The sequence below is a fragment of the Vombatus ursinus genome, unplaced genomic scaffold (assembly GCF_900497805.2).
Source record: "Vombatus ursinus unplaced genomic scaffold, bare-nosed wombat genome assembly UNPS02015175.1, whole genome shotgun sequence".
NCBI lineage: Eukaryota > Metazoa > Chordata > Mammalia > Diprotodontia > Vombatidae > Vombatus > Vombatus ursinus.
In genome coordinates, this window is record NW_020954953.1 from 21,518,759 (window position 1) to 21,544,887 (window position 26,129).

The 26,129-nt window shown below is 40.4% G+C and overlaps 1 protein-coding gene across 3 annotated transcripts in view; it reads right to left on the reverse strand.

Annotated features, from left to right (window-relative positions):
- LOC114031458 (ezrin) overlaps positions 1–26,129 on the reverse strand; it is a 71,686-nt gene that overhangs the window by 3,287 nt on the left and 42,270 nt on the right. For 2 of the 3 annotated variants that reach the window (XM_027846523.1, XM_027846524.1), the window contains 9 exons: positions 20,830–20,925; positions 19,433–19,707; positions 18,486–18,569; positions 16,931–17,077; positions 9,529–9,625; positions 4,546–4,709; positions 3,077–3,207; positions 1,301–1,461; positions 750–842 (listed from right to left, as the gene is read on the reverse strand). In XM_027846523.1, coding sequence (XP_027702324.1) covers positions 750–842; positions 1,301–1,461; positions 3,077–3,207; positions 4,546–4,709; positions 9,529–9,625; positions 16,931–17,077; positions 18,486–18,569; positions 19,433–19,707; positions 20,830–20,925 — 1,248 coding nt within the window. Of the gene's footprint in view, positions 1–749; positions 843–1,300; positions 1,462–3,076; positions 3,208–4,545; positions 4,710–9,528; positions 9,626–9,822; positions 9,840–16,930; positions 17,078–18,485; positions 18,570–19,432; positions 19,708–20,829; positions 20,926–26,129 lie in introns of those variants that run through there. The other variant, XM_027846525.1, reaches the window with a different exon arrangement.

Consider the following 26,129-nt stretch of genomic DNA (forward strand, 5'->3'; position numbering starts at 1 on the left):
AGAGAGAGAGAGAGAGAGAGAGAGAGAGAGAGAGAGAGAGAGAGAGAATATTTAGGAATTGCTTTAATTTCCTTGACCATTAATTTCCTAACAATTAGAGATGTCCAAAAGAAGAACAGGCTGCCTTGAGAGGCTAGGGGTGGGGTGGGGGTGTTACTCATCTCTGGAGGTCTTCATTCAGAAGCTGGATACCATTTGTTAGAATTATTATGGGGGAGGGGGGACACACTCCAGCTCCAGATGGAATTAAATCAGAGTGCCTCAGAGGTCTCTCCCATCTCTGGAATTCTATGATTCCACTATATGAGAAAGAAGGCAGACTATGTCAGGTGCCCCTGAGGAGAGAAAAGCTGGATTCAAAATTAAATTCCTTGTCAAAACCAGTTTTGATCATCGTTGAATAGCGCAAAGCATGTAAGACCTTAAAAAGGGACTTGGCAGGACCCAAAGGTAAGTAGGTGGAAACCAAATAATGAGTTCCTTATTCTTTTGCTAATCTAGTCAATTTAGTCACTCACATTCCAGTAAGGATTTCTGCTTAGGTAATACAGTAACATCTGAGGTTGTGAAATGTCCCAGACCATTTGAATGGGAAAGTGCCGTTCTGCTCAGACCCCGTTCTCCATTCAAACACCAGACACAGGACATAGAAAAGGCTTTAAACAACCCCAATCAGCTGCCTCACCTTGCTAGTGAGTGCTGCAGGCGGGCAGAACAACGAGGAAGAAAGGAAACCCCTCCCCCCTTACCCTGAGCTGCCATTCTTCCACCTCATCCTCTTTACGCCGCCTGGCCTCTTCCAGGAGAGCAATCTTGGCCGTATACTCAGCAAGTTCAGTAGCCTGGTGAGAAAGGACCAAAATTATACTTGGAATCCTTTCCATAGAGTCCTCTGGTGAATGAACATTCTGAACCAGGATTGCATATTTTGGTGAATGGTGTCTATTGTAACCAAAATCTTCCACCCACCCTCCCTCCTTCCTCCCTTTGGCTTAACAGAGGTGAGTCAGACACCCTAGGGCATCTCTTCGAGATTGTGTTTCCTGGTCCAACACTTTTCCACTTTCCTCTGACTGCCCTAGGCCAGGGATGATCTCAGGCTCCCTACCCTATTCTACAAAGATGAGGCACCCTCTCTGATGGTTGTCTCATACCACCCCCAACCCCACTGACTCTTTATTTCAAAGTGGATCATGTTACAAACACTAGATAAAAACGATTATAGGCAGATGTCACTTTTTTTTATCCTAAGTGGCAGGCCCTTTATAATTTAGCATCTTGAAACTCAGGTAATTCCTACCAGCTGCTCCTGGCTCTTTATCTGATCCACAGTTTGTCTCTCCAGCTCTTCCTTGGCTCTCAGAGCGGCCACCCGGTCAGCCTCAAGGCGCTCAGCCTCCTCCTGGGCTCTTCTCCTCTCCTCTTCCAGCTGCATGGCTTTCTGGATCTGATCGGAGAGCTCTACAAAAATAATGAATGAATGAATGAATGGATAAACAAAATCAAACAAGAAACCCAACCCATGATCCTAAGTAGCCAAAGTCGGCACAGAGGCGACCCTTCAGCCTCCCTTTCCCGGGCCATCAGCTATCATTAACTGATTTCTCCAAGGAAAACATTTTAGGAACATACCTATTCTCTTCCCATCAACACCAACTGAAAGGCTTTAAAAACAAAACTAAACCAAAGAAAGCCAACAAAAAATCATCCAAGAAAATTGTACGGGGCCATAGACAAAGGGCTGCATTTGGAGTCAGAAGACCTAGGTTTGAATCCCAACTCTGACAGTCACTAGCTGTGGGGATAAGGTGTTTCATGCCTGGGCCTCAGTTTACTCATCTGTAAAATGAGAGGGCTAGACCTGATAGCCTTTAAGGTCTTTTCCAGCCTTCAATCGATAAGCCGATGAAATCTCAGCTTGGTCAGGGGTACTTCCTAGCCCATATACAAAAGGGTGAGGTCAGTGTCTGTAATTAGTTTGGTAGCCATTTAAGGCAATGATGTGTGGGTGGGTGTGTGTACACACACACAGACACCTTGTATACATCACTATGTGTATATGTATATGTGTGTATATATGTATATATGCATCCAATAGTTGTTTTTTAACACGTCTCCTGTATACATAACTATATGCCTGTGTGATTATGCACATATACCCTTGCCATACAAAAGTGTGAACCAAATTTTTGACAAAGCACCCAAATGCACAATAAATCCTACAGTGAAATTCTTTGCTGTAATCTTTTTGTAATGCAAACAATTACACCCAAATTTATCTGGGATTTATAAAAGATTTGTATATAATGTGTGTGGGTTTTTTTTGAAGAAGGGAGAACATCTATTCTTAGAAAATAACACCCCATCTTCAGACACAACTAATAAGATTTAATGAGGATTTCTCTGCCTGTGTATTCAGTGTGTGTTGTTGTATTCAGCAAAGTTCAGCAGCCTGGTGAGAAGGGACTAAAATCATAGTTGGAATCTCTTCTGTGTGGCAGTGTAAGTATAATTATCCCATTTTACAACAGGAAAAACCAAGGTTCAAAAGTTAAGTGACTTTTCCTATATTGACAGCTGGCTCCAGCTCAGGTCTTTTGACCCTAAGACCCAAGTTTATAACACGATGCCTCTTTCGAGACAACAACAGGTCAAGGAGCATTTATGAAGCATCCACTATGTGCTAAGTGCTGTGCTAAGCTCTGGGGACACAAAGAAAGGCAGAAACAGTCCTTGTGCTAATGAAGTTCCCAATATAACTGAAGAGATACCAGGTAAACAAGACATACCCGGGATGTTGTCTCTCTCCCTCTCCCTCTTTCTCTGTCTTTCTTCTCTCCCCGTTTTTCTTTCTTTGTCTCTTCCTCTGTTTCCATCTTTCTGTCTTTATCTCTCCCCTCTCCTTTGTTTCTCTTCCTTTCTGTCTCTCCTTCTGTCTCTTTTCCTCCTCCACCTGTCTCTCATTGTTTCTGTCCCTCTGTCTTTATTGTTCTGTCTGTCTCTCTTCCCTCCTCCTGTCTCTCTCTCCACCACTATGAGGACAGCTCAACTGTACATATACCATCAGCCTCCTTACCCTTTTCTGCTTTCTTGGTCTTCTGTTCATAGTCCTGAAGCCTCAGCATCAGCTCCTCCTTCTCTCGCAACATTTGCTCCTTCTCTCTTTCGACAGTCTCTCTTCTCTTCTTTTCGGTTTCCAACTGCTGCCTGTTGGCAAGAGGAACAGATGGAAGAGAGAAAGAGAAACTTCAAACTTCAGAAAGAAAACCACAAAACCATGGACACTTGAAAAATTGTGGAAGCCTATGGGAGAATTCTCTTTTTCACATGCCCTGTAGCCCTTCATATCTTTCCCCCTCAAGTGTGGAAGAACATACTCATTTCATTATTTTTCTTTATTTTTATTTTTTATTCTTTTTGCTTTTTGCTAGGCAATCAGGGTTAAGTGACTTGCCCAGGGTCACACAGCTAGTAAGTGTCATGTGTTGCGTGTCTGAGACCAGATTTGAACTCAGGTCTTCCTGACTTCAAGGCCGGAGCTCTATTCACTGTGCTGCCTAGCTGCCCCTAACATACTCATTTCAAAACCAAGCTCACCAATAAAGCCCACCCTCATCATGGACTGTAATTAAAATGATCCTTAGATCTTTCTGCATTTTCTCATATTCTATCTTTGGACATTCAGCTTCCAGGGCAGTCAGGACTTTGGCTCTCAAGTCCTACACCTTTAGATGAGAATATTAAATTATAGTAGATGCCATAGGGCATATGGCAGGCATGTGGCTCTTTTGAACTGTGGTGATTGCCAATGGGTTTCCAGTCCCAGAGACATGAACATCCCAACGTTAGAGTAATCAGAGAAAATCAGAGCTGGAAAAGACCAACCGGCTCATTTTACCCACAAGGAAACCAAAGTCTAAGGTACTGCCCAAGATCACACAGCTCCTTAGTGACAGTGACTCCTCGTGTTCAGTAAGCAGGCCTGCCTGTGCTCTGTATATGTCCGGCAAGAAGCACTTGTTAAATGCTTACTATGGACTGGGGCGCAGTGCTAAGCACAGGGGATGCAAATACAAGCAGAAAGAAAGAACAGCCCCTGCCCTCAAGGAGCTTACACTCTAACGGAGGAGGACGGAACACAAAAGGGAGCCAAAAGGTGATGTGGGTGGGGGTCAGGGGAAGAGGGAAGGGAGTGTTAGGATGAAACTGGTTTGGTGCCTAGTATGTTATGTAGATGAACAGTCTTCTCTAGGAAGGCAGAGTGCTACTGAAGAAAGGGTATGAGACTTGGAGCTGGAGGATTCTTCCCCCTTGCCACCTGTGTGACCTTGAGCAAGTCACAAACTCTCTGGGCCTCAGTTTCCTTATCTGTCAAAGGAGGGGGCTGGATTTGAGACACCCTCCAAGTTTTAAATCCACAATCCCATGATCCACATTAGCTCCATTCATTCACCAGGACTACTAACAGATCTTATTCTATCTTTGTACACAAGTTGTCCTGCACTGCTTTCCTCGGTCCTGACCTCCCTTCTCCTCTTGGCTCACCTCTCCAGTTGTTTCTGGTGCTTCTCCTCCCGTGCTTGGGCCTTCATCTGCTGTACCTCAATGGTATCCGGCTTCCTACGACGCATATACAGCTCATGGTTCCCCATGCAAAGCTGAAGGATCCGCTTATTAATCCGGAGGCGAGGTGCATAAAATATAAAGTCCTACAAGACAAAACAGAATGTCTTTTGTGATCCTCAATCACTTTGCCATTTTCCAAATCACAGGTGTCTCTTAAAATGCTAAGGCTGAAAGGGGTACAGGTACAAGAGAATGACCTCTGCTTGTCCAAGGGAGGAAAATGGCGCCAACCCAAAAGTAATAGATGGAGAGAGAAACGGAATTTCCTACTGGGCTTTTTCCATGAGCTCATGAAGGGAAATTTTCTCCATTAGATTGTAGGCTTCCTGAGGACAAGGGACTCTTTGATTTCCACTGGATCTCAATATAATCATATTATAATATGTTCTATCTGCAACAGATACTCGCTCAACAAATAAGTTTTTATTTGAAACTATTTTTCCTTTGCAGGAAAGGGATGCTTTAATCAGAATTTCAAGAGCCAGAAAGGAATCCTTGTACTCTAATTAAGGCTGAGACATCTGAAAGCACTCATTTTCCAACCTTCAACCCTATCCTGGGGCTCAATTCGGCTGAAAGACAGAAGTAGAGAATAGCAACTGATGTTTTAGTAACAGAAACAACCATGTTAAGGCAAAAATGCTTCAGTCCAGCTCCTTTCCTACTTCTCCTTACAACTAGAGGGCCCCCCCAAACACCATCAGAGGAAACACAAGATACTTATGAGATAGAAAAGATGGACACTGTACAAATAGCTATTAGACTGAGACATTACTGGCAACATCAAAAATATAGAGAAGCCACCAGTCGTATAGGAAGTCTAGATTCTTGTGTGTGTGTGTGTGTGTGTGTGTGTGTGTGTGTGTGTAGGAAAAATTCTGAGTGCTGGTAACAAGGGGCTGGTTCTAGATGTTATTACAACATCAATCCCAGAAAGCTCCTACTCTGAGCTTTCTTGGGGAAATCTCCCTCTGGGGTTTCAAATACTTAGATTAAATCATCAGGTTTCCTGAGTTGGTGTCTGAGAAGTTAGGAGGAAAACAGGTATTTTTATTACCACCTACCTTTTAGTACACAATAAAACTGTATTATGGCTTCATAATCATGTACCATAAATGGATCCTAACTGTGACTGATGAGAATATGCAAAGAACTACCAAGCCTTTAAAAAAAAAAAGTTAATGGACCAGAACTAGGGACTGAGATGAGATTTTTTCATTAACTAAAAGTCTTCTAAGAACCAAGGTTGCACCTCTATGACAGCCAGTCCCCTGGAGCAATCTGGGTTATTCTCCCAGGTTACCCTCATGCCAGTGAGTGTAGCCATAGGCTCTTTTCTGTTTTTGTTACAAGTATCTTGGTCTCAGAGATTCAAAAAATGTGGCAGCAGTCTGGATGTACCCTTGTAAAGGTAACCACAGGCTTCAAAGTTCAATGCTGTGTCAGAGCCAAGCTGGGAACTCGGTGCCTCTAGAATTTAATTAAAAGTTTTTCCTTTTTGGAACAAAGGGTCAAAAGTTGTTAACTGGTTAGCACTTTTCAGGCACTGCTACTCAAACTCTGAAGTCAGCGGGATAATGACCTTTTTTGATTTTTTTTTTTAAACAGAAAAAGTCTACCTCTCTTGGGGGCATCTGAGATCTACCATAGTCAGAAACCTCTTTAACAAACTGACTAGAAAGAGTAGGGAACATTTATACTGAGGAAGGAAACCCCCAATCTTGCCAAAAGGACTTAGCCACTCCAGGTAGCACTCCCCACCTCGTCTGCTGTAGGTGGCTCAATGAAATACAACACATTAGTAAGCTGAGGCGCAGTGCTAAGCAGCTGACTTTTAATAAGGAAATGCTTGGTCATTAGCAAAAGCATGACTGGGGGGAAAAAGTCTGTTGTAATTTTCTATGGCTACAGGACAACAACTCATTTGTAAGCAGACACGGAAACTTACGGGACCCTGTGCAACCCAGTCAAGATAAGGAATCTTAATGTGGCATGCACAATCTTTGTCTCTGAGATTCTGTTTTTATATCTTTGAGATGAAAAGCTAAACTGGAAAGCCTTAGTTCCCACTGCCCACCATTAAAAAGCTTTTAAAGGAGATGGTCTATCTCCATATTGCCTCATCTTGATGTAAAAAGCCACAAAAAAAGCTAGCAGAGGGGGGAAAAATCACCCAGGCAATAATAATAGGTAGTACAAATGACTTGGCCTGAAAGTTCATTATTATAAAATATACTCCAAATTGGAAATAATCTTACGGCAAGAGGAGAAAGAAAAGGAAGGAAGGAAGAAGAAAAGGAAAGAAGGAACAAAGGAAAGAAGGAAGAAAAGGAAGGAAGAAAAAAAGAAGGGAAGGAAATTAGAAAGAAAAAGAAAGAAGGAAGAAGAAAAGGAAGGAAGAAAAAAGAAGGGAAGGAAATTAGAAAGAAAAAGAAAGAAGGAAAAAAGGAAAGAAGGAAGAAAGGAAACCCTAAGGAGTATGGTCCACACAGAGAACCAGAATTGAAGAGCCTGGGTTCAAATTCCCAGTTCTTCAATTCACACAGTAACAGTAATAACGTAAAGATAATCACTTGTGAAACACTTAGCAAGTCTAATCAATGAGACTATGACATAATTCTGAACAACTCATGATGATGAAAAATGCTATCTACCTCCAGGTAGAGAACTGATGGATTCAGAGTGGTGATAGAAGCATATTTTTTTTCTCTTTCTTTTTCTTGTTCCCCCACCCCGAAAATGGGTACTGGGGAAATATGTTTTGCATGACTTCATATGTGTAAGTATTGCATTTCTTGCCTTCAGTAAATGGGGACTGGGAGTGGAGGAAGGGAGAGAATTTGGAACTGAAAATAAAAATAAAATTGAATAAAAAAATGCCCAGTTCTGCACTTGTTAGACGAAGAACCATCAAGTCGATCTTTATTTGTAAACTGAGGCAGTTGGTCTATATGACCTCTAAAGTTGCTTCCAGCTCTAAACTTCTGAATCTATGGAGTTGTATGAGAATATACCAAAAGCCCTTCTAAAAAGAACCACCGATTTAATGCTGCAAGGAACTTTGGCTGTTTAGCCTCCTCTCCCCCTAATTTACAGATAAATAAAATGAGACCTGGAAAGGCTTAAGTAACTTGCCCATGGTCACACAGCAAGCACTGCACACACACTGTCAAACTCTACTTTGCTGACTACAGATCCAGGGCTCACTCCACGAAATGGACAGCCCTAGTACCCTAATGACTTTCCCAGCTTTGCTTTGCCTCAGTTTCTATCATCAATAATACCTACAACGAACCTCATTCAGAAGGAAGCTGTAAATTAATGTGAACTGCTCCTGTGGAGCTGAAGTCCTGGCATCAAATACTGCTTTAATTTGAAATAACTGTGTTGTTACTAACAGTGGAAGAGGCAGGAGTTCACAAACAGCAGGAAGGATTTTCAATAAAGAAGAAAATACCTTCACAAACTATGTCACAAGACATGCCGATTTTAAATTATGCTGTGTTGACAGTAAGGGAAAAGTAATTGGACAATAGCACTGTGTTCTTTCTTGAGCGGGTTACCATCCCTAAGCAATACCTAATCTCAAGAGGATACATAAATACCCAAGGCATGGACTACAGCCCATGTTTGCCTTCCTAAGCTTAATGCTGTAACTAAGGAACCAACGACCCAAGGACACCAAGTCTTTTCCCTTCGTTATAATTTTGGTAAAATACAGAACCAGGCATTAAAAGAACTGGCTTTGTTTATGGAAGGATTATAGGCAGTTTTCAGCTGCCAGATAGTTGTGTGTTAAATAATTACTAATATATATTAAATAACAAATTTAAGAGTATTATTAATAATGAAATAGAATGATCAATAATTAAATAATAAATAAAATGTGTATTGTGTGTTGGATTTAAAAGTTCAGAGAAGTGTAGGCAAAAAAATCTGTCCCTGTCTTGGAAAAGAATGGAAAAAAAAAAACCCAACAAACTCAAAATAAACCATGACTCTCAATATATGTCAGTCACAATCAGAGATAATGTAGTTGAAAGAGACCACAGGAGATCATATAATTTGGAGTTCATGGATTCTCAAGGGACCCACAGATAGTTTCTGTTTATTTGAATGGGGGAAAAAAACCACATTTATTTCAGTATCATTGGTTTCTTTTGTATTTCATTTTATACATTGAAAAAACATTGTTCTGAGAATAATGTCTGACTAGATTGACAAAGGGGCCCAAGTTAAAAATCCCTGCTCTGGTCAAATCACAAGCCAATCTCCTGGGTCCCATCATACAGAGAAATTGGCAGGTTTCCCTCGTTTACAACCAGGTTTTCCTTAAGTGAAACCCAAACTATGAATCTAGTTCTTCTTAACTTTGTCAAGTTTCCAAGACAGTTCCCAAAGGCAAAATGCTCAAAGGTCTGTTGCTAGAGATCTCATAATCAGAAATCCACCTGAGATCAAGAAAATGGTGCTGCAACATAGATGCCCAGTGGACAAGAGGGGTTCCCAACCACCATAGGAAGATAAACAATTATGAATTATCAACCCTGGGGCCCCCAGTCCCATGAGAGGATACTGATCATTTAGAAAAACTGTGCCCAGAGAGGCAATGATTCATTAAGAAGAAAAAGGCCATTCTGAATCAAAAACTAGGTTAATGGGGATGGCGAGCTCTCCATTAGTGTATGTTTTCCACTTCATCCTCTTACCATAATGAGCAGTCATGTGGCACAAGAGGCCCTTTCTATATAACTGTGCTAGTCATTGTTCTCCCCATACAAATGAATAGACTAAGTCACCAGCTCCTTCTCAAATGTCAGAGCAATCTGAACACTGTCTTAAAACCTCATTTTGCTCTGAGGAATAAAAATAAAAAACCGCCTCAAACCCAAGTTAACTTACAGGTGCCTTCTTATCGATGGGTTTAATGACAAACTTTTTGTCATTGAAAGAGATGTTTCTGATTTCACTCCAAGGGAAGCCAATCTTTGGAGTCAATCTAAAGAAATAAAAAGAGAAAAAAGGTCAATGTACAACTATGGGCCTACTTAGTACAGCTCAGTCACTTCTCTACAGATGACTCCCAAATCCTCTCTCCTGAATATCACATCAATCCTACATCAACAAATATCTCCTGGACATCTCCATCCAGATGTCCAATAAGCATCTCAAACTAAACACGTACAAAAATGGAACTTATCATCTTCCCTTATAACCCTCCCTTCCAAGCTTTCATATTTCTGTTGAGGACACCAACCATCTTGGTGATATGTAACCTTGGAATCATCTTTGGGTATTCACTGTCCCCTTAACTCTCATATCCAATCAGCTGCAAATGTTTGCTGATGCTAATATCTCTCATACCTATTCCATTCTCTATACTCACATAGCTACCATGTAAGTTTAAGACTTCTGAGATGCTAAATACACTGTTGGTGGAATTGTGAACTGATTCAATTATTTTGAAGAGCAGTCTCAAATTATGCCTGAAGAGCTATAAAACTGTATATACCTTTGACCCGGCAATAACATTAATAGGTCTATTTCCCAAGGTGATCAGGGAAAAAGAAGAACCTTTATATTCTAAAATATATATAGCAGCTCTCTTTGTGGTGGCAAGAGTGGAACTTGAGGGGATGCCCATCAATTGGGGAATGGCTAAACAAGTTGTGGTATATGATTGTGATGGAATACTAGTATAAGAAATGACGGATTGGTTGATTTTAGAAAAATACAGAAAGATTTGCATGAAATACTGAAGAGTGAATAACCAGAACCAAGAGAACATTGTATATGGCAACAGCAGTATTGTTTGAAGAATAATTGTGAATGACTAAGTTATTCTGAGTATTATAAATACTCAAATCAACTACAAAGGACATATGAAGGAAAATGCTAGTCACCTCCAGAGAAAGAACTAATACAAGTACATATAATATGGTTTTATGTGTGTTTGTGTGTGTGTGTGGGCATACATGTGTGTATGTGTGAAATGTTGGCCTTCTCTAGAAAGAGGTGGGGAGGGCGAGAGGGAGGCAGTTCAGAAATTAAGATGTAACAAGAAAAAAAATCTCATTATCTCCCATCTGTACAACAGTTTCCTAATGGATCATTCCTCCTTTCCAATCCATCCTCTACATAACTGCCAAAATAATCTTTCCAAAGTTCTGATTTGACTAAACTCATTTTCCTACTCCAAAGCTATTCTTCAATGGCTCTCTATTGCCCCTAGGATAAAATGCCAACTCAGCATTTACAGCTCTTTAGAGTTGGGCTCCAACCTACAATGGCCTCAGATACTTACTACCTGGTAACCCTGGGCAAGTTACTTAATCTCTCTCAGCCTCAGTTTCTTTATTTGTAAACTAAGCGTATTCATAGCACCTACCTCCAAGAATTGTTTTGGAGATAAAATGAGATAATATTTATAAAGCGCTTTATAAACCTTAAAGCATTTACATAAATGTTAGCTGCTGCTGCTGCTACTACTATTACTACTACAACTACTACTACTACTACACTGCTATTATTATTATTATTTGTGGACTCATTTCACATTATTCTCCTTCACATACTCCACAATCCTTTTAAACATGTCTAAATTTCATCTTCCATCTCCATTCCTTTGCACCCATGCCTAAAATACACTTCCTTCTCCCTTCCATCTCTTAGAATTTTTAGATTTCTTCAAGGCTTATCTTAAGTCCCCCTGCTGTATACAGGATTTTTCTTTTTGACTCACTAGTTACTAGTACTCTTTCCCTTCTCAAAGTATCATAAACTTACTCTTCTACTTAAATGTTTTATTCCCAACTATGACTGAAGATAAAGGCCAACTTTAATTTTTGTCTTTGTATTGCTGGCACCTTGCATATTCTAGACATTTAACAAATATTTCATCAAATATCCAATAAATTTAAATTCTAAAACCTATTGTGTCATATATATAAATCTGTCATACAAAAATTATGTGCTTGAATACTTGCTAAATAAATGACTTTCAAGTTAATGTTTCGCATAGCTATTAAATCCTGGTATTGTATCCTAACTTTACATCATATCTTCCTGGGACTTTGAATCTCCTTGAGGGGAGGGATCCTAACTAATACTTTCCTTTTATCTCTCACAGCACCCAACAAAATGGATCATCATGACTGGATCATATACTTAAGGCTTGAAACTAGTCCTCATTTTACAGGTGATCAAACTGAAGCCTAGAAGTTAAGTGACTGGTCCAAGGTCACAATGTTTTAAAAGTAGCAACTATGACTCCAAATTCTGTATTCATTCCTGGTCACTTAAATAAGTATTCAACCAATACTGTAGTCATAATCTTTATAGGTTATACAGCCCAGGTTCTAGGCTGAATTTAGCATATACCCTGTGACATCATTAAGAGACAAAGGCAGAAACAATCTCCATTTAGCTACCTGGCTAACATATTACTCACAGTAAGGGAAAAGATCATAGGGTCATAAGATCTACAGCAGAAAAAGACCTTAGAGATCATCTTTTCTAACTCCCTCATTTTACAGATGTGGAAACTGAGGCACGGGGAGGTTAAACTGATTTGCCCAAAGTCACACAGGTAGCATGCCTCTGAAGTAGGATGGATAGATTTAAGTACTTTGCTTGAAGTAATTTGTTTAAATCTGGGCATAATATATTAGGATCTAAGGAAGGAAAGTAATTTTACTATATGTATTCATACATACATAGGGCGTCAACAATCTGCGTATGTCAATAGTATGAGCCAGCATTAACAGGTAGAAGGGGGCTTAACGAAATCATCTGATTTAGTCGCCAGCTTCACCCTATGTATGTATAGTCATTGCCTGTGGGGTTTCTGTGGGAAGCCCGCATCAGAGCTGGTAATGAGATAGAAACAATGAACCACACCAGTGTGGCTCAATTTGCGATGGCATAATTAATGCTGTGGGACCAGAGAGACTAAGTTTACAACTCTTTCTAAACATTAAGCAACCAGGAAACGGCTGGTTTCTACGTATTCCTATCATTACATTCTCCCTCCCCTCAAACATAGAGGATTTCTGTTGCTATTCTTGGAAAAATTAGATCATCAGCCTGTGCCATCATCTTTCCTGTTCCTTGGTCGTGGGCCTGGGCATCTTGCCATCAATGGCTCTCTGATGACTGGTAGCACCCTGGGCAAGTCATTTAACCTCCAACTCTTCATCTGTAAAATGAGAATAACAACAGCCATCTACCTCTCAGGGTTGTTACGAAGATAAAAAGAGATAATATTTGTAAAGTGCTCTTTGCTTAAAGTGCTATATAAACACTAGATATTACCATCTGTTATATGTTATTATTATTAATATAGCTATCAACAGACTCAGCTCATCTTTGCTTTATCTGAATTTCTTTGTTGTTGGAGCAATGAATTCCAAACACTTAACTTAACATTATTATAAGCAATGATCAGGGTTTTTCCGGTCTAGATCTAGAATTCACTGGTATTACCACTGAGGAAACCCCTCCTACCCATGCATGTTAGCAACTGCAACTTCAAGTGTTAAGAATTGTCTAGGGCACTGAAAACTAAGTGACTTGACCAGGGTCACACAGCCAGTAGGTATCAGAGGCAAGCTGGAGCCTAAGCCTTTCCTTATCTATTATGTATTATGTTCCTCTCTATTAGGAATGATGTATGTGTATAGGTAGAGAAATAGAAAAAGACAGATATTTGGGTGTGTGTATGTATGTATGAGAAATTTACCATTTAATATAACATATAACATAACATAACATAACACAGCTTTAGTGAGCTCTCAGTGTTCCTCAAGCCTGACTTTCAACCCCTTTGATTATACCTATGACCAAGTTTCCAAGGGCTCAGAATAGTTCTGGGCACACATAGTAGGTTTTTCATAAATACTTACTCACTGACTTCTAAACTCAGTTCAAAAGGAAAAAGACTTTGGTCACCAGACTGATTCCAGGGAAGGGCGGACTTAGAAATAAAAACAAGGTGTGTCTCAGGAGAGAGGAGAGAGAGACAGAGACAGAGAAGAGAAGGTGCATGCTTACCCCTATGTTAAAGCTTTTCAGCTTGGGGAAATTACAAACCAAATAACGGAAGTGTTGGTTAAACCGACAAGTGGGGAGACTAGAGAGGGCTGAGAGCAGAAAAGGAGGTCTGAATGGGGCTCAAACTCTTATTCAGGAAAAGACAGAAACGCCTGTGGTTTGGGGGCAGTTATGAGCTGACATCAGCAAGTTCCTGCCTATGGTTACTATATGCGGCTTGAAAAACCTGTTTGGATAACCGTGGCTCTATTACTAAACCTTATCATTCAGGAAACTAAACTTTAAGACAAGAGGCAGTCTCACTCTTCCGACCCCATGGTGGGTACTCTGAGTTTCCCCTTTGATTTTGTGTACTGTTCTCCTTAGGACCGAGATATCTTCCTGACGGCCGGGCCTCAAAGCCGTCATTCCCTAAGTTGGGTCTCTCTCACTGGGAAAGAGAACATTAATATCTTTTGTCCTCCCACACACTCGAGTAAACCAAACCATCTACATGAAATAAAAAAGCGTCCCCCTCTGGTCCTCCATGACACTGAGACCAGAGACAACTACGCTCACTTGTAATTGTTTTAGTGTGGAGGGTAACAAATAAATGAGTGTGATCCAGAGGGAGAATATATGGCACAGTGGGGAAAAAAAAATGAAGGATTTGGAGTCAGGGGACCGGATTCAAATGCCAGCTCTGGTCACTCTGGGCAATTTGTAAAATAAGGACCTCTAGGGGTCTCTTTCAGTTCTAAATCCAGGATCCTATTAATTCATTTGCAGCAGTAATTGGGAGGAGCAGGACAAGGGCCAGAACCACGCCTTTTAACTAAGGCTAGAAGGATCCATCTTAGCCAACACCCTCGTTTTACAAAAGGGCACACAGCTAGAGGAGCAAGTGATTTCTAAAATGGCTTTGGACTCACATTTTTAAAGTCTTATGTATGTCAAAGAGTTTTCTTCAGCAACCCTGAGAAGTCAGTACAAGTAATATTATTCCCATTAGACAGATAAGGTAACTGAGGCCCTGAAAAGTTAACAGGGTTGAACTGTCAGTGCCTGGATTCAACTGACCACTTCCACAATTGAGAATCAAGGGTTGTGATTCAGAAGACTAGAGGACCACATATAAGTCAAGTCCCTTAAGCCTTGAATTCTCTCCCTCCGCACTGCTGCATCCAGACGTTCTTCAAGTCTCAGCTGAGGTTCCACCTTCTGCAAAAAGCCTTTCAAAGACCCTCTTAATCTTAGTACCTTCCCTCTGAAACCATCTCCAATTTAGTCCGTCTGTATCTTGTTTGTATTATCCATGCTTTCATGTTGTCTCCCCCACTGGACTATGAGCTCCTTGAGAGCAAGGACTAGTTTTGGGGGAGATTTTTTTTTTTGCATTCTCTGTATTCCTAGCACTTGGCACAAATTTGACACACAGCATTTATTTAAATAAATGCTTACTGACTGAATGACTTCTCTGCAGGAATAACAAAGATACTAACAACTAACATAATAATAACAATAATAACTACATAGCAGCTACTATGTACCAGGTAAGTGCTTTACAATTATTATCTCACTGGATCCTCACAATAACCCTAGGAGGTAGGTGTTATTATTATTATCCCCATTTTACAGATGAAGAAACTGAGAAAGCAGAGGTTAACTAGGGACTCAACATCCATCTGTGCTCCCAAACAGAACTCTCAACTATAAGGGTAACATAGCTCTGAGCTATTGGAGGACCCCAAGGACAACAAGGAGTTAACATCTACATCTTGTTCCCCCACCCTCCTGTACCCCAAATCACTGCAGTATCTCTCACAGAAGCAAAGAATCTCAGACCTGGATGAGACTTCAGAGACCACTGAACCCAACCTATAGTTGAAGAATCCCATTTATAGCCCACCTCACAAATGCTCAGAAAGCTTTTGAAAGGAAAGTCCCAGTGAGGGAGAACCTGCCACCTGATAAGGAAAGACATTTCACTTTGGATAGTGTTGCTAAAGTTTTTTCTTATCGTTTCAATCAAGACCAAGACTCTTTACAATCTCCATTCACTGTTTTTAGGATGAAAGGCAGGGAACAAGCATATATTAAATGCTTATGACAAGCAAAGCAACACAGTGCTAAACACTTGGGTTTGGGGCTTTCTTTGTTTCTGGTCCAGACCTGGATTTTGTTGAGTCAATGAATGAATGAAAAAAATTATTATTTCATCAAAGTAGGGAATTTTCAGGAAGAAAGCTCCCTCTTCTAATATAAATGAGCACCTGTAGAGTAGTGAAAACTTAAGTGACAATCATTGTCAGGCAACCAGTATGTTAGAGGCAGGACCTGAACCCAAGACTTTCTAATTCTGAGGTCAGCCCTCTATCTACTATGCCAAGCTGCCTCTCTATCACTGGAGATACAAAGACAAAAACAAAACAGTCCTGGCTCTCATAAGCTAAATAATGAATGTAGGGCAAATAAGCAACTCCCAAAAGTTTAGAGGGTTTAGGTTAAATGAGTATTCTATGTTAATGCACTAATCTATGTGGCCTTAAAAAGGTCTCTGATAACTCTCATAAATATTAGATTGCAAGTTCCTTGAGGGTAAGGATTATCTTTTGCTTCTTTTTGTATCCCTAGAATTTAGCACAGTGTGTGGCACATAGTAGATGTTTAATAAATGTTGATTAATTGCATTAGCAGAAATTTGATATAAGAGCTGATCTCATAGAGAGCCTTCAGGCATTGGCCTGTAAGCTTTGCCAGGAACTGTGTGGGTGGCAGTTGGACCTGTAAGTTTTAGTGATTAGGAGAAAGAAAGGGGCAGGGAAAGATTTCACTGACGATCCACCTGCCCTAATCCCCCTCTTTCTGCCCCATTTTGCAGGTTCCCTAAGGTTACTCTTTCTTATTCCCTCCCAGTTCTTCCCCCACACAAATGGGTCTATAGAATTTTATCTAAATTGTAATGGATATACTATACTCCCCCCCACATAGAGTCGACATTCTGAACATTTAGAGACATTGCATGTACTGTAAACATTTAATATCGAATGAGATTAGGAAAGAAGGTAGTGACAAAAAAGGGTCTTTGTGCCAAGTTTCTGATGCACTCGTATCGACAGAGTAGAAACAGACCTTCAAGAACTGTCCTTTTCCTGGGCCAACACAAAGCTGAACCAAGGCCTTCACTCAGCCCCATTCAGGACCGCTAACTCCCCATCTGTTCCCCATTCCTTCCACTCCATAAGCTCAAAAAAAGAGAAAAGTTTCAACTCACTTATCATCTTTCTCGTAAATATTCAGCCCAAGGGCATCCACTCCGAGCCAAAGGTCTGTTCCTTTTTTGTTTTTTATCTCAAAATAATTGATCCCATACATCTCCAAGTCCTGAGCAATCTTCAAATACTCCAGCATAGCATTATCTCTATTTGGGGAGATTAAAATACACACGCACACACACAGAAAAAAACACTAGATTAGTATAAAATTAATTTCAATTGTAATCCCAAGAAGATAAGTATGATTTTGGCAGTTTTTTGTTTGCTGGTCATTATTCCCCCATCCCCTCTCTGTAGCACTCAGAAAGAACAAGAGAGGTTGTCAGGATAGCAAGGACCTAAGTGGGCAGGTGAAATCAATGGTGGAAAAGAACAGAGTACTGATATTAATCTTGAATGCGCAGTATGGATGACGGTGTCCATCCCTAACGTCATAAGGGATTGCTCTCTTGACAAATCAAGACAGAACCTCGATGTCTTTGTAGACCCGACAAAAATGGTCTTTATTAAGTGATATGGCATTATCTTTGCTGACCTAGCAGATTATTTCTTCTCTGGACAGCATGGTAATTCCAGGGTCCCTATTGCTTTCCTCACTTATTATTGCAGACCACTCTCCTGCCTACTTTTCCCTGTCCACCCCGCCCAGGGGATCTACTTGAGTCAGATGGGTTCAACCATGGGGGTGCCATAAGCAATAAGCTATGGCTGCCAAGAACCTCACAAACAAGACCCTTCCAGACTCTGAGCCTGGCATCCAATCTCAAAATGCTGCCAATGTATGAAAATAAGGAGCACTTGGATGATAAATCACATCAGGAAACAAAGCAGTGCACCATTTAAAAGAACAACATTGGCTAGAATGTCAAGGTCACTGTAGGGGGGTGTTTTTGTAACAGTTTTCCTTTGTTACAGTGGGGATGAGATTTCCAGAAATGACTGTGGTGTAGAAACAAAGAGCCCCAATAAGACTTATTTAAACAAACACCAGGACCTGGACTTCTCACCTCCATGCAACATTTTTGTTTCTCTAAGATCAATGTGCCTTTTAGGGGTTCTGCCTTGTCCAATAAAAACCCATGAGGAGTCAACTACCTTGCATACCACGCATGAACAAACTAATACCACTTAAGCAGCCGAGAAAAACAGGACAACAATGGGTTTGGGGTTTTTTTTTGGGGGGGGGGTAGCTTCTGTATTATTTGAGATGCTTAGTTTTGGTTTTTTTTTTCCCTCCCCTAAAAAAAGAACCAAAGAAGGAAAGGCAGCCTGGGAAGGAACTTTCCTAAGCTTATATGTAAAGGCTGGTCCCCAGGCTATAACTATAATTTAATTATGAGAAATAAATAAAAAACCACAACAAAAACAAATGCTCTACCAGTTATATTAAAACTTTTTAATACCTTATTAGGCATTAGGACTTGAAAACAGTTCAAGAGCCTCCTAGAGCTAATTATTTAGAGATTCCTAACTGAAGTCACATGGTAAAGAAGATTAACTGGAAGAGCTGGGGATGACCTAAATACCAGTTTGTACTAAGCACTGAGCACTTACTTCAGCATCCCACGGTGTTCAGCATGCCACACCTGGATTCGATCCTCCCACTGTTCTCTGGAGAGCTTGTGCTGGTCCATTACTCTGAAATACAAAAAAAGGGAAACTAACACTTCTTCCTTCCTTCCTTCTTTCCTTTTTCTTTCTTTGTCTCTTTTTTAATTAAAGGATGCCGAAAGCTTTGAAATCTGCCTCCCCCATCCCATCTACAGAAAAATCCTTACTTTCCTTCAGATAAAAGTCTAAGAAGCTTTTGTTGCTACCTTGGAACATGCTATACTGGAGTCAGAACAGAGAAATGCAGAAGTTTAGATCTCTATTCATGGTTGTCAGCCCAAACCTGCTCTAATCTTGGCTGGAAAACTTCAGTGTTCTTCGATGTCTTTTTTTTTTTCTCAAGAGAGGAAAGAGGATATAAAACATACAGACAGTAATGGGAAAGTGGAAGAAAACTCCTAGATTAAGCAAAGCAAATTAATTTGGGACTAAGTAGGGATTTGAAGAAGAAGTGTGACTAAGTTTAACTCAATCCAACATTTACAAAGCATTAACTAGGAGTAAGGGACTGTGCCTGGCACTAAGGACACCCCATTTTTAAGGAATTTACATCTCGCTTAGGGGATTCAACACACACGCAGCGGTGAGTAGAACAGAAGGCCACACCCACTTCCCACCTTCATAGTTCCACGAGGACAGGATATTTTTCCTTTCTGGTTATATTTTCCTCCCACTACCTGAAACTACGCTAAAAGCAGTCATCAACTTCTTCACCAAGTACACTTTGTGGGCTGGGATAGTCAAAAGCCCAGAGTGACTCATTTTAAAAGCATACAAAACCCAGAAGTCACTGGAGTCCCAACCCTGGTCCTGCCACTCCCGATACTACCAAAGGATGATACGAGCGAATGAATGGATGATGAAGCACAGACAGTGCGGTGTGGGATTACCTCTGTGGGATCAAACGTTCAGAGCTGAGGTATCCTGACTTGTGCACCTCTTTATTATAATCACCAAACTTGGCTTGAACGGCGTAGGATCCAAGGAGCACTGCGGTCTCAGGAGGGCAGTAGATTTCATCACTGAGGATTCCATCTTTCACTTGCAGGAAGAACAGTTTCTGGGTAATGTCCTGGATCAGCTCCTCAGGCACATCCTCTGGATAGAATTTGGCCCGGAATTTGAACTGGAGAGGGCTCTCCTTTCTGAGTTCCTGAGCAGAGACCTAGATGAGAGAAACCAAACCCACTTAAAATTCAAACAGCAACGTTCTAGATTTGAGAACACATAATCTGTCCAACAATAGCATGTACAAACACATACAAATGGGTCTCCTAAGATGAGATTTTTTTCAGGACAAGATTCTTTAAAAGATCTTTTGAGAATATTAAGAAAAAAAAATTCAGGGAAAAGTTCAACCTACCTTTGTGCTTTGTTAGACATTCATCAGGGACCCAGCAGAAGCCAATTACTGACCAGTGTCTCCTTCTGGCTTATTAGCCAATCCTTACTTCCAAACTGTGATCATAGGGTCATAGATACAGAGCTTTAAAGGGCTTATGTAGCCTAGTTCAAATGCTCTTATTTTACAGATGAGGAAACTGAGGCCAAGAGAGGGGCCTCAAGATCCAAAACACCATGGGAACCACCCAGTATGCTAGGCAGAGGCAGACAGCTTGTCTAGGGCTTGATATTTAAACTCTAGAGGGCTCTAGAACTTGATATTTAAACCTAATGACTCTTTTTCCGCCATGCTGCATGCCAAATTCCATTATGGTATATTATGCTAAACTTTGAGAAAATATGCTATTAGAGGAAAATGGATTTGCTCCTTAAGATGTGGTTTAGGGAAAAAAAAATTCATATTAATGTTTAATTTACTTTATCCCAGATCTGCTAAAAAATAAGAACAACTTTTCTTAAGCACCTGAGCATAATTAAGCCAACTTGAGAAAGGAGGCACGAAGTTATTATGCTTTTATAAAACACTTTAAAAAAACCCAATTGTTGCTTTTTTAATCTTCCCAGAAGCAAATTAGTTTCTCTGGTACATTCTAATTAAAACAAACCAACAAACCCAAGGTCAAATAATGATTTTATAATCAAACACCATACCCACTCAGTGAAAGCAGGGAGTTAAGATACCTAAGGTACCTAGGTCCCAGGACTTCAGGTTCACTGGGAATCTGCAAGACTAATTTTTTTAAAGTGCTTTAGACAAATGAAAAGGAGAAGGGCTAGAAGGAGAAAAAAAACGTGCTCAGGTTGCCTTCATCAACAGTCAATGTCAAATCAGCAAGCCAACACACCCAGGTTAACAATCTGTAAATAGTTAACCCTCATTTACCTTTTTATCAAGCTTCAACCAGGTTGAAAATCCTTTATTATCCACATATTGAAGGCCAAAGTACCATACTTCCCGAAGGCCAATGGTCTTAACCACCTGGAAATATAAATGTAGAAGCCAATTATAGAGGGATGTCTCTCCCAAATGGGCAGAAATACCAGATTGTCATCATATGATACAGCTTTCCTAGAGTTAGCCCCATTCCCAAGGGAATAATCAGTCTGACTGGCTCACTCGCTACACTGGTCTAAGAAACCCTTGTGTGTTTCTGGTTGTGACTCTGCTTGTCAATGACTCGGTCCAGGAATCTGACAGTTAAGGATAGGAAAGGGAAGAAGTGATTGTCTGGAAAGGCAGGAAACAGATGGTGGCACATTTCCAGGGTGGTGATGCTGATGGTTGGGAGAGAGGCAAGCTTAAGTTTTATATTCACCAAGGGGTGACAGGCAGATTTTTGGCTTCTGGGTTACTAGTTTGTGAAAATAATGACCATCCAGTGCCAGGAACTTCATATCACGGTGTGGAGGAGGGGAATGATTAATCCTGACTTAAAGGCATATTCCACTTACAGACATTTGGGAAACATGATCTGTGGTCAGTCAGTCCAGGCTTTGAATACATGCTGACAATCTCAAAAGCTACTCATTTTTTCTGGGGGACCCCCACACATTTTGTGGTTTCTTTTAGGTTGTGAAAGAAAAAGTAGTCTCCATCTAACGATGATAGAAGTCCCAAACCAGGTATTTGCATTTTAAACCGAAATCAGATGTTCAAAGTAGACCAAGCTCATAAAAAGCTAGAGTTGGACAGGCCCTTAGAGGTTACCTTGTCCACCACTCTCATCTTACAGATGAGGAAACTAAGGCCCGGAGAGAAGGGCCTTTTTCTCCATTTCAGTAGCAAAAGCATTTTCTTAAAGAACATTATAGTTTTACATGGAATTTACATAAAACAGAAAAAGAAATCCACTGTTGCAAGGTTGGTGAGAGAAGCAGTGATTAATCTATGACACAGAATTTAGACTGTTATATATTTTTTTTATTTCATAGGAATCAAAAATGAAAAAGAAGAAAAATTCAGATTTCAAAGATTATGTTCAATCTCCTTCCATACTTCCTAACTATGAAAATCCCCACCTCCTCCCCCCATACTTGTCCATACGGTTTTTTGAACAAGTATACAAATTTTATCCTTGTTAAATAATTTCATCTTGGTAGGTTTGCAGCTAACATGTCAAGATCTTTTGGGATCTTAATTCTGTCATTCTGAGAAAAAGGATGGCACAGTGGATAGAGGGACCTTGAAGGTAGGAAAACCTGGGTTTAAATTCCAACTCTGACTCTTGTTGGCTATGTGTGAGACCTTCTTAAGGCTCTAGACCAGGGATGGGTCTCAAGGCCACACGTGACCGTCGAGGTCCTCAAGTGGGGCCCTTTGACTGAATCCAAACTTCACAGAATAAATCCCCTTAATAAAAGAATCTGTTCTGTAAAATCTGGACTCAGTCAAAGGCCATACCCAAGGACCTAGAAGGCCACATGTGGTCTCCAGGCCACAGATTCCCTACCCCTAGATGTCTAGACATCTCTCTAAAGGCAGTGGATAGAGTGTTAGGCCTGGAATCAGGAAGTTCAAATCTGGCCTCAGACACTGTGGACAAATCACTTAACCTTCATTTGCCTCAGTTTCCCCAACTTAGTAAAAGGAAGGTAGCACCTACCTTTCTAGGATTATGAGAATCAAATAAGATAATTTTTGTAAAAATGCTTAGCTCAGAAGTGTTATTGTTCAGTCGTGTTTGATTCATGACCTCGTGGATCACAGCATGTCAGTACTGTCTATGTGGTTTTCTTGGCAGATACTGGAATGGTTTGCTATTTCCTTCCCCAGCTCACTTTACAGATGAGGAAACTGAGGCAGACAGGGTTAAGTGACTTGCCCGGGGTCACACAGCTAGTAAGTATCTGAGGCCCATTTTGAACTCAGGAAAATGAGTCTTCTTGATGACCACCCACTATAAATGTTGTAGACAAGACTGAGGTGAATAAGACCACGACAACATCACCTCAGGGGTCCTCTACAACCCATGATTCTGTGACATACCTCAAAGGTAGTTCCTTTATCAAACAGAGCACTTTTAAAGCATGCGCTCTATTCCATTAGGTCAATAGGCATTTTGAAATTATTGTAAATTTATAATGAAAAGTCTTACTTCTTAAGGAAAATGATTTTGCAGTACCAGCTCCCAAGTTTATGAACTAAAGGATCACGCCACAAACTGAGAGATGGTGATTGAGATTCACTCTGCTAATCATCTGCTGTGTATGTGGAATGTTGGGTAAGTTTTCTTCTACTCTCCCAGCTTCACCTCCTCATCTGCAAAGTGAGGTGTTTGGAATCCCTAAGGGGCCTGCTGGCTCTACAATGGAAAGAGTCTATCCAGGAAAATGCACCATTAAAACACACACGGTTTGAATTTAGGACCGTTCCGGCTGCATTTTTTTTTTGTCATCCTATTTAAAAAAAAACAAACTTTTTTTTTTTAACATTCATTTTTCTTTAAATTTTGAGTTCTGAATTCTCTCCCTCCCAATCCTTCTCTACCCACTGTGAAGGGAATTGTGATATCAATTATACATGAAAACGGAATTATTTATTAACAGACATACATGAAACAATCACACCGTCCTGAGAACCATATTAATGAACATGTGGAGGACATCCATTTGTAAATTTCTGCAGTGTCCAAGTTAAAAGACCATATATGGTTTCCTACTTATTCATTTTCTTCTCACCATCCACACTAACTACATGGGCTTACATACTAGATACTTTCAACTCTCTCTCCTCCTCTGGAGGTTTGTAAATGTCTATCCCTTACAATATTGGGGTTGATTATTTTTAAAATTCTGTTGCTGTTGTTCAGTTGTGTCTGACTCTCTGTGATCCCATTTGGGGTTTTCATGGCAAAGATACTGGAGTGGCTTGGCACGTCCTTCTCCAGCTCATTTTACAGATGAGGAAGCTGAGGCAAATAAGTTTAAGTGACTTGTCACAGAGCTATTAAGTGTCTGAGGCCAGATTTGAACTCACGAAGATGAATCTTCTCTGACTCCAGGCCTGGCATTCTATCCACTACACTACCTAGCTGCCCCATTTTTTTTTAAACTACAGGGTAGCAGTTATGTGATAACCCCCTCTACACTCTCTCTCTCTCTCTCTCTCACGCACACACAGAGTATAATTTTATCTCTTTCTGTTGTTTGCTTAGCCTCACCCAAGACATTTTTTCTAATTCAGATTATCTACTTCATGAAAGAATGAAACTATGAATTAACAAATGGGTTTACATAAAATGGACCCTGAACTTAGTCAATACTTGTGAGTGATTTCAAAAATACTAAATACATAAGCCTAATCAATGCACCAGCTTCCTGTAAGCTCTGAATAAAAAAAAAAAGTTATTCTAAACCTTACTAACCCAGAGTCAGGGAGTTCCCATTCTGTTATTTCAGAAGCTTATTATAATATTCTCCCTCTACTCTAACACCCAGTCCCTCCCACTCCCAGAAAACAAGAGTTTCCTTGACTCAATGTTCTAAAAAAAAAAAAAAATCAGAGCAAAATCCCACTTTTAATTACCTTGTCTCCTATTTTTGACAAATGTCAAACAAATTCTACCTTCTCCCTCAAATCAATTAAATCCACAAGCATCAAGATTTGCAGAAACTGGAAGCAAAAATACCCAAAAAAGAGTTAAGAAAATCTGGACAACATTCTCTCTCTGGGGGCTCCAAGTAGCTAAGAAGAAGTTGGCATCCGTTCCACAGAAGCCTTTTTCTATAGTACAGCTTCTATTCGTTTCTGGAAATCTGCCTCAGATGACTAAAATGACTCCTTTTGGGGATGAGTCCAAGGTTGACAAGCTACAAGTTAAAGCATAATACTGGAGACCTGGATGGGAAAACTTTCCCGTAGCCACTGAACAAGGGCACACTTGTTACCCATCTGGTATCCTGGGGTACAGAATACTATAAATTTCACTTAACACATTCATTTACCTAACTTCTTTGAGGAATATTCTATTTCAAGATCGATCCATCTTCTCCCCTGGCCCCTGCCTGTCCCTTCCCTCAACAGTACATTTCCTGCATTAAAATGGTCAACTTGACTCTCATGCAAAACATGACACTGTAGGGTGATCACAAGCATGATATGGACAGCTAGGACATACAGTGGACAGAGTACTGGTCCTGAGCTGAAATCTAGCTTCAGACACTTAACAGTTGTGTGACCCTGGGCAAGTCACTCAAGCTTTATCTACTTAGCTTCCTCTTCTATAAAATAAGAACAAAAGCACCTGCTTTCCTTATTAGGAGGATCATGTGAGATAATATTTGTAAAGAACTTTGCAAACCTTGAAGAGCTATATAAATGCTAGTTATTAGTAGTAGTAGTAGCAATAATAATAAATATAAAACTAGTAAGGAGGTTTCTCCTTTTTGTAAGGGGCAATGCCTTTCTATCTGACCTCATTCCTGTTCTCCAGTAATATTTTAGCAATATTGGGAGAAAGGAAAGAGATACCTTAAGAATGAATGAAGAATCAGTAATCCTGCCAGCTCTGGGTACTCCTTCTGACAGAGACTCCAACCTTTCCAGTACTCAGTAGATAATATTTAAGAGCAGCAGAGGCTGACAAGATCACGACCATGTGGTGATGGCTGGTTAGCTAGAATTCAGCCTTTCCAACTGTGTGGTACATATCAGAGGCCTCTAGCACAGGCTTCTAGACCTCCTCTATACCACCCAATAAACTAAGATGCTCAGAGCATTCAAACTAGGAATAGAACAGAAACTGTCTAAGTATTCAATTCCTTAAGAATTCACTAAAGGAAGCCAGTGCTGTACCTGTACATGCCCCGGGGATATATGGATTTTTTTTTCATAACTAAGGCCGTATATTCATAGGACGCTCATAAAAAGGGAGACTTAGAGTCTGCAACAGATTTTGGCAGCAATATTTTAAGAGATGGCTGGATTTTGGAACATGACTAAGTAGAAACACGAAGCATGTGTACAGCCTAGCATAGAGTGATACTGTTACAACAAAGAGGAGGATGATAATAATAATAAACAATTTTACCAAGGGGTGGGCTGCGTCAGGCATTAGGACCCCCACTGTACAGGTGAAGAAATTATGGCTGCCACTCACAGCGAGGTAGTATAAAGGAATAGGCTTAGAATAAGAAAGTCCTGAATTAAAATCCTGCCTCATTCACTCACTAGCTGTGTCACTT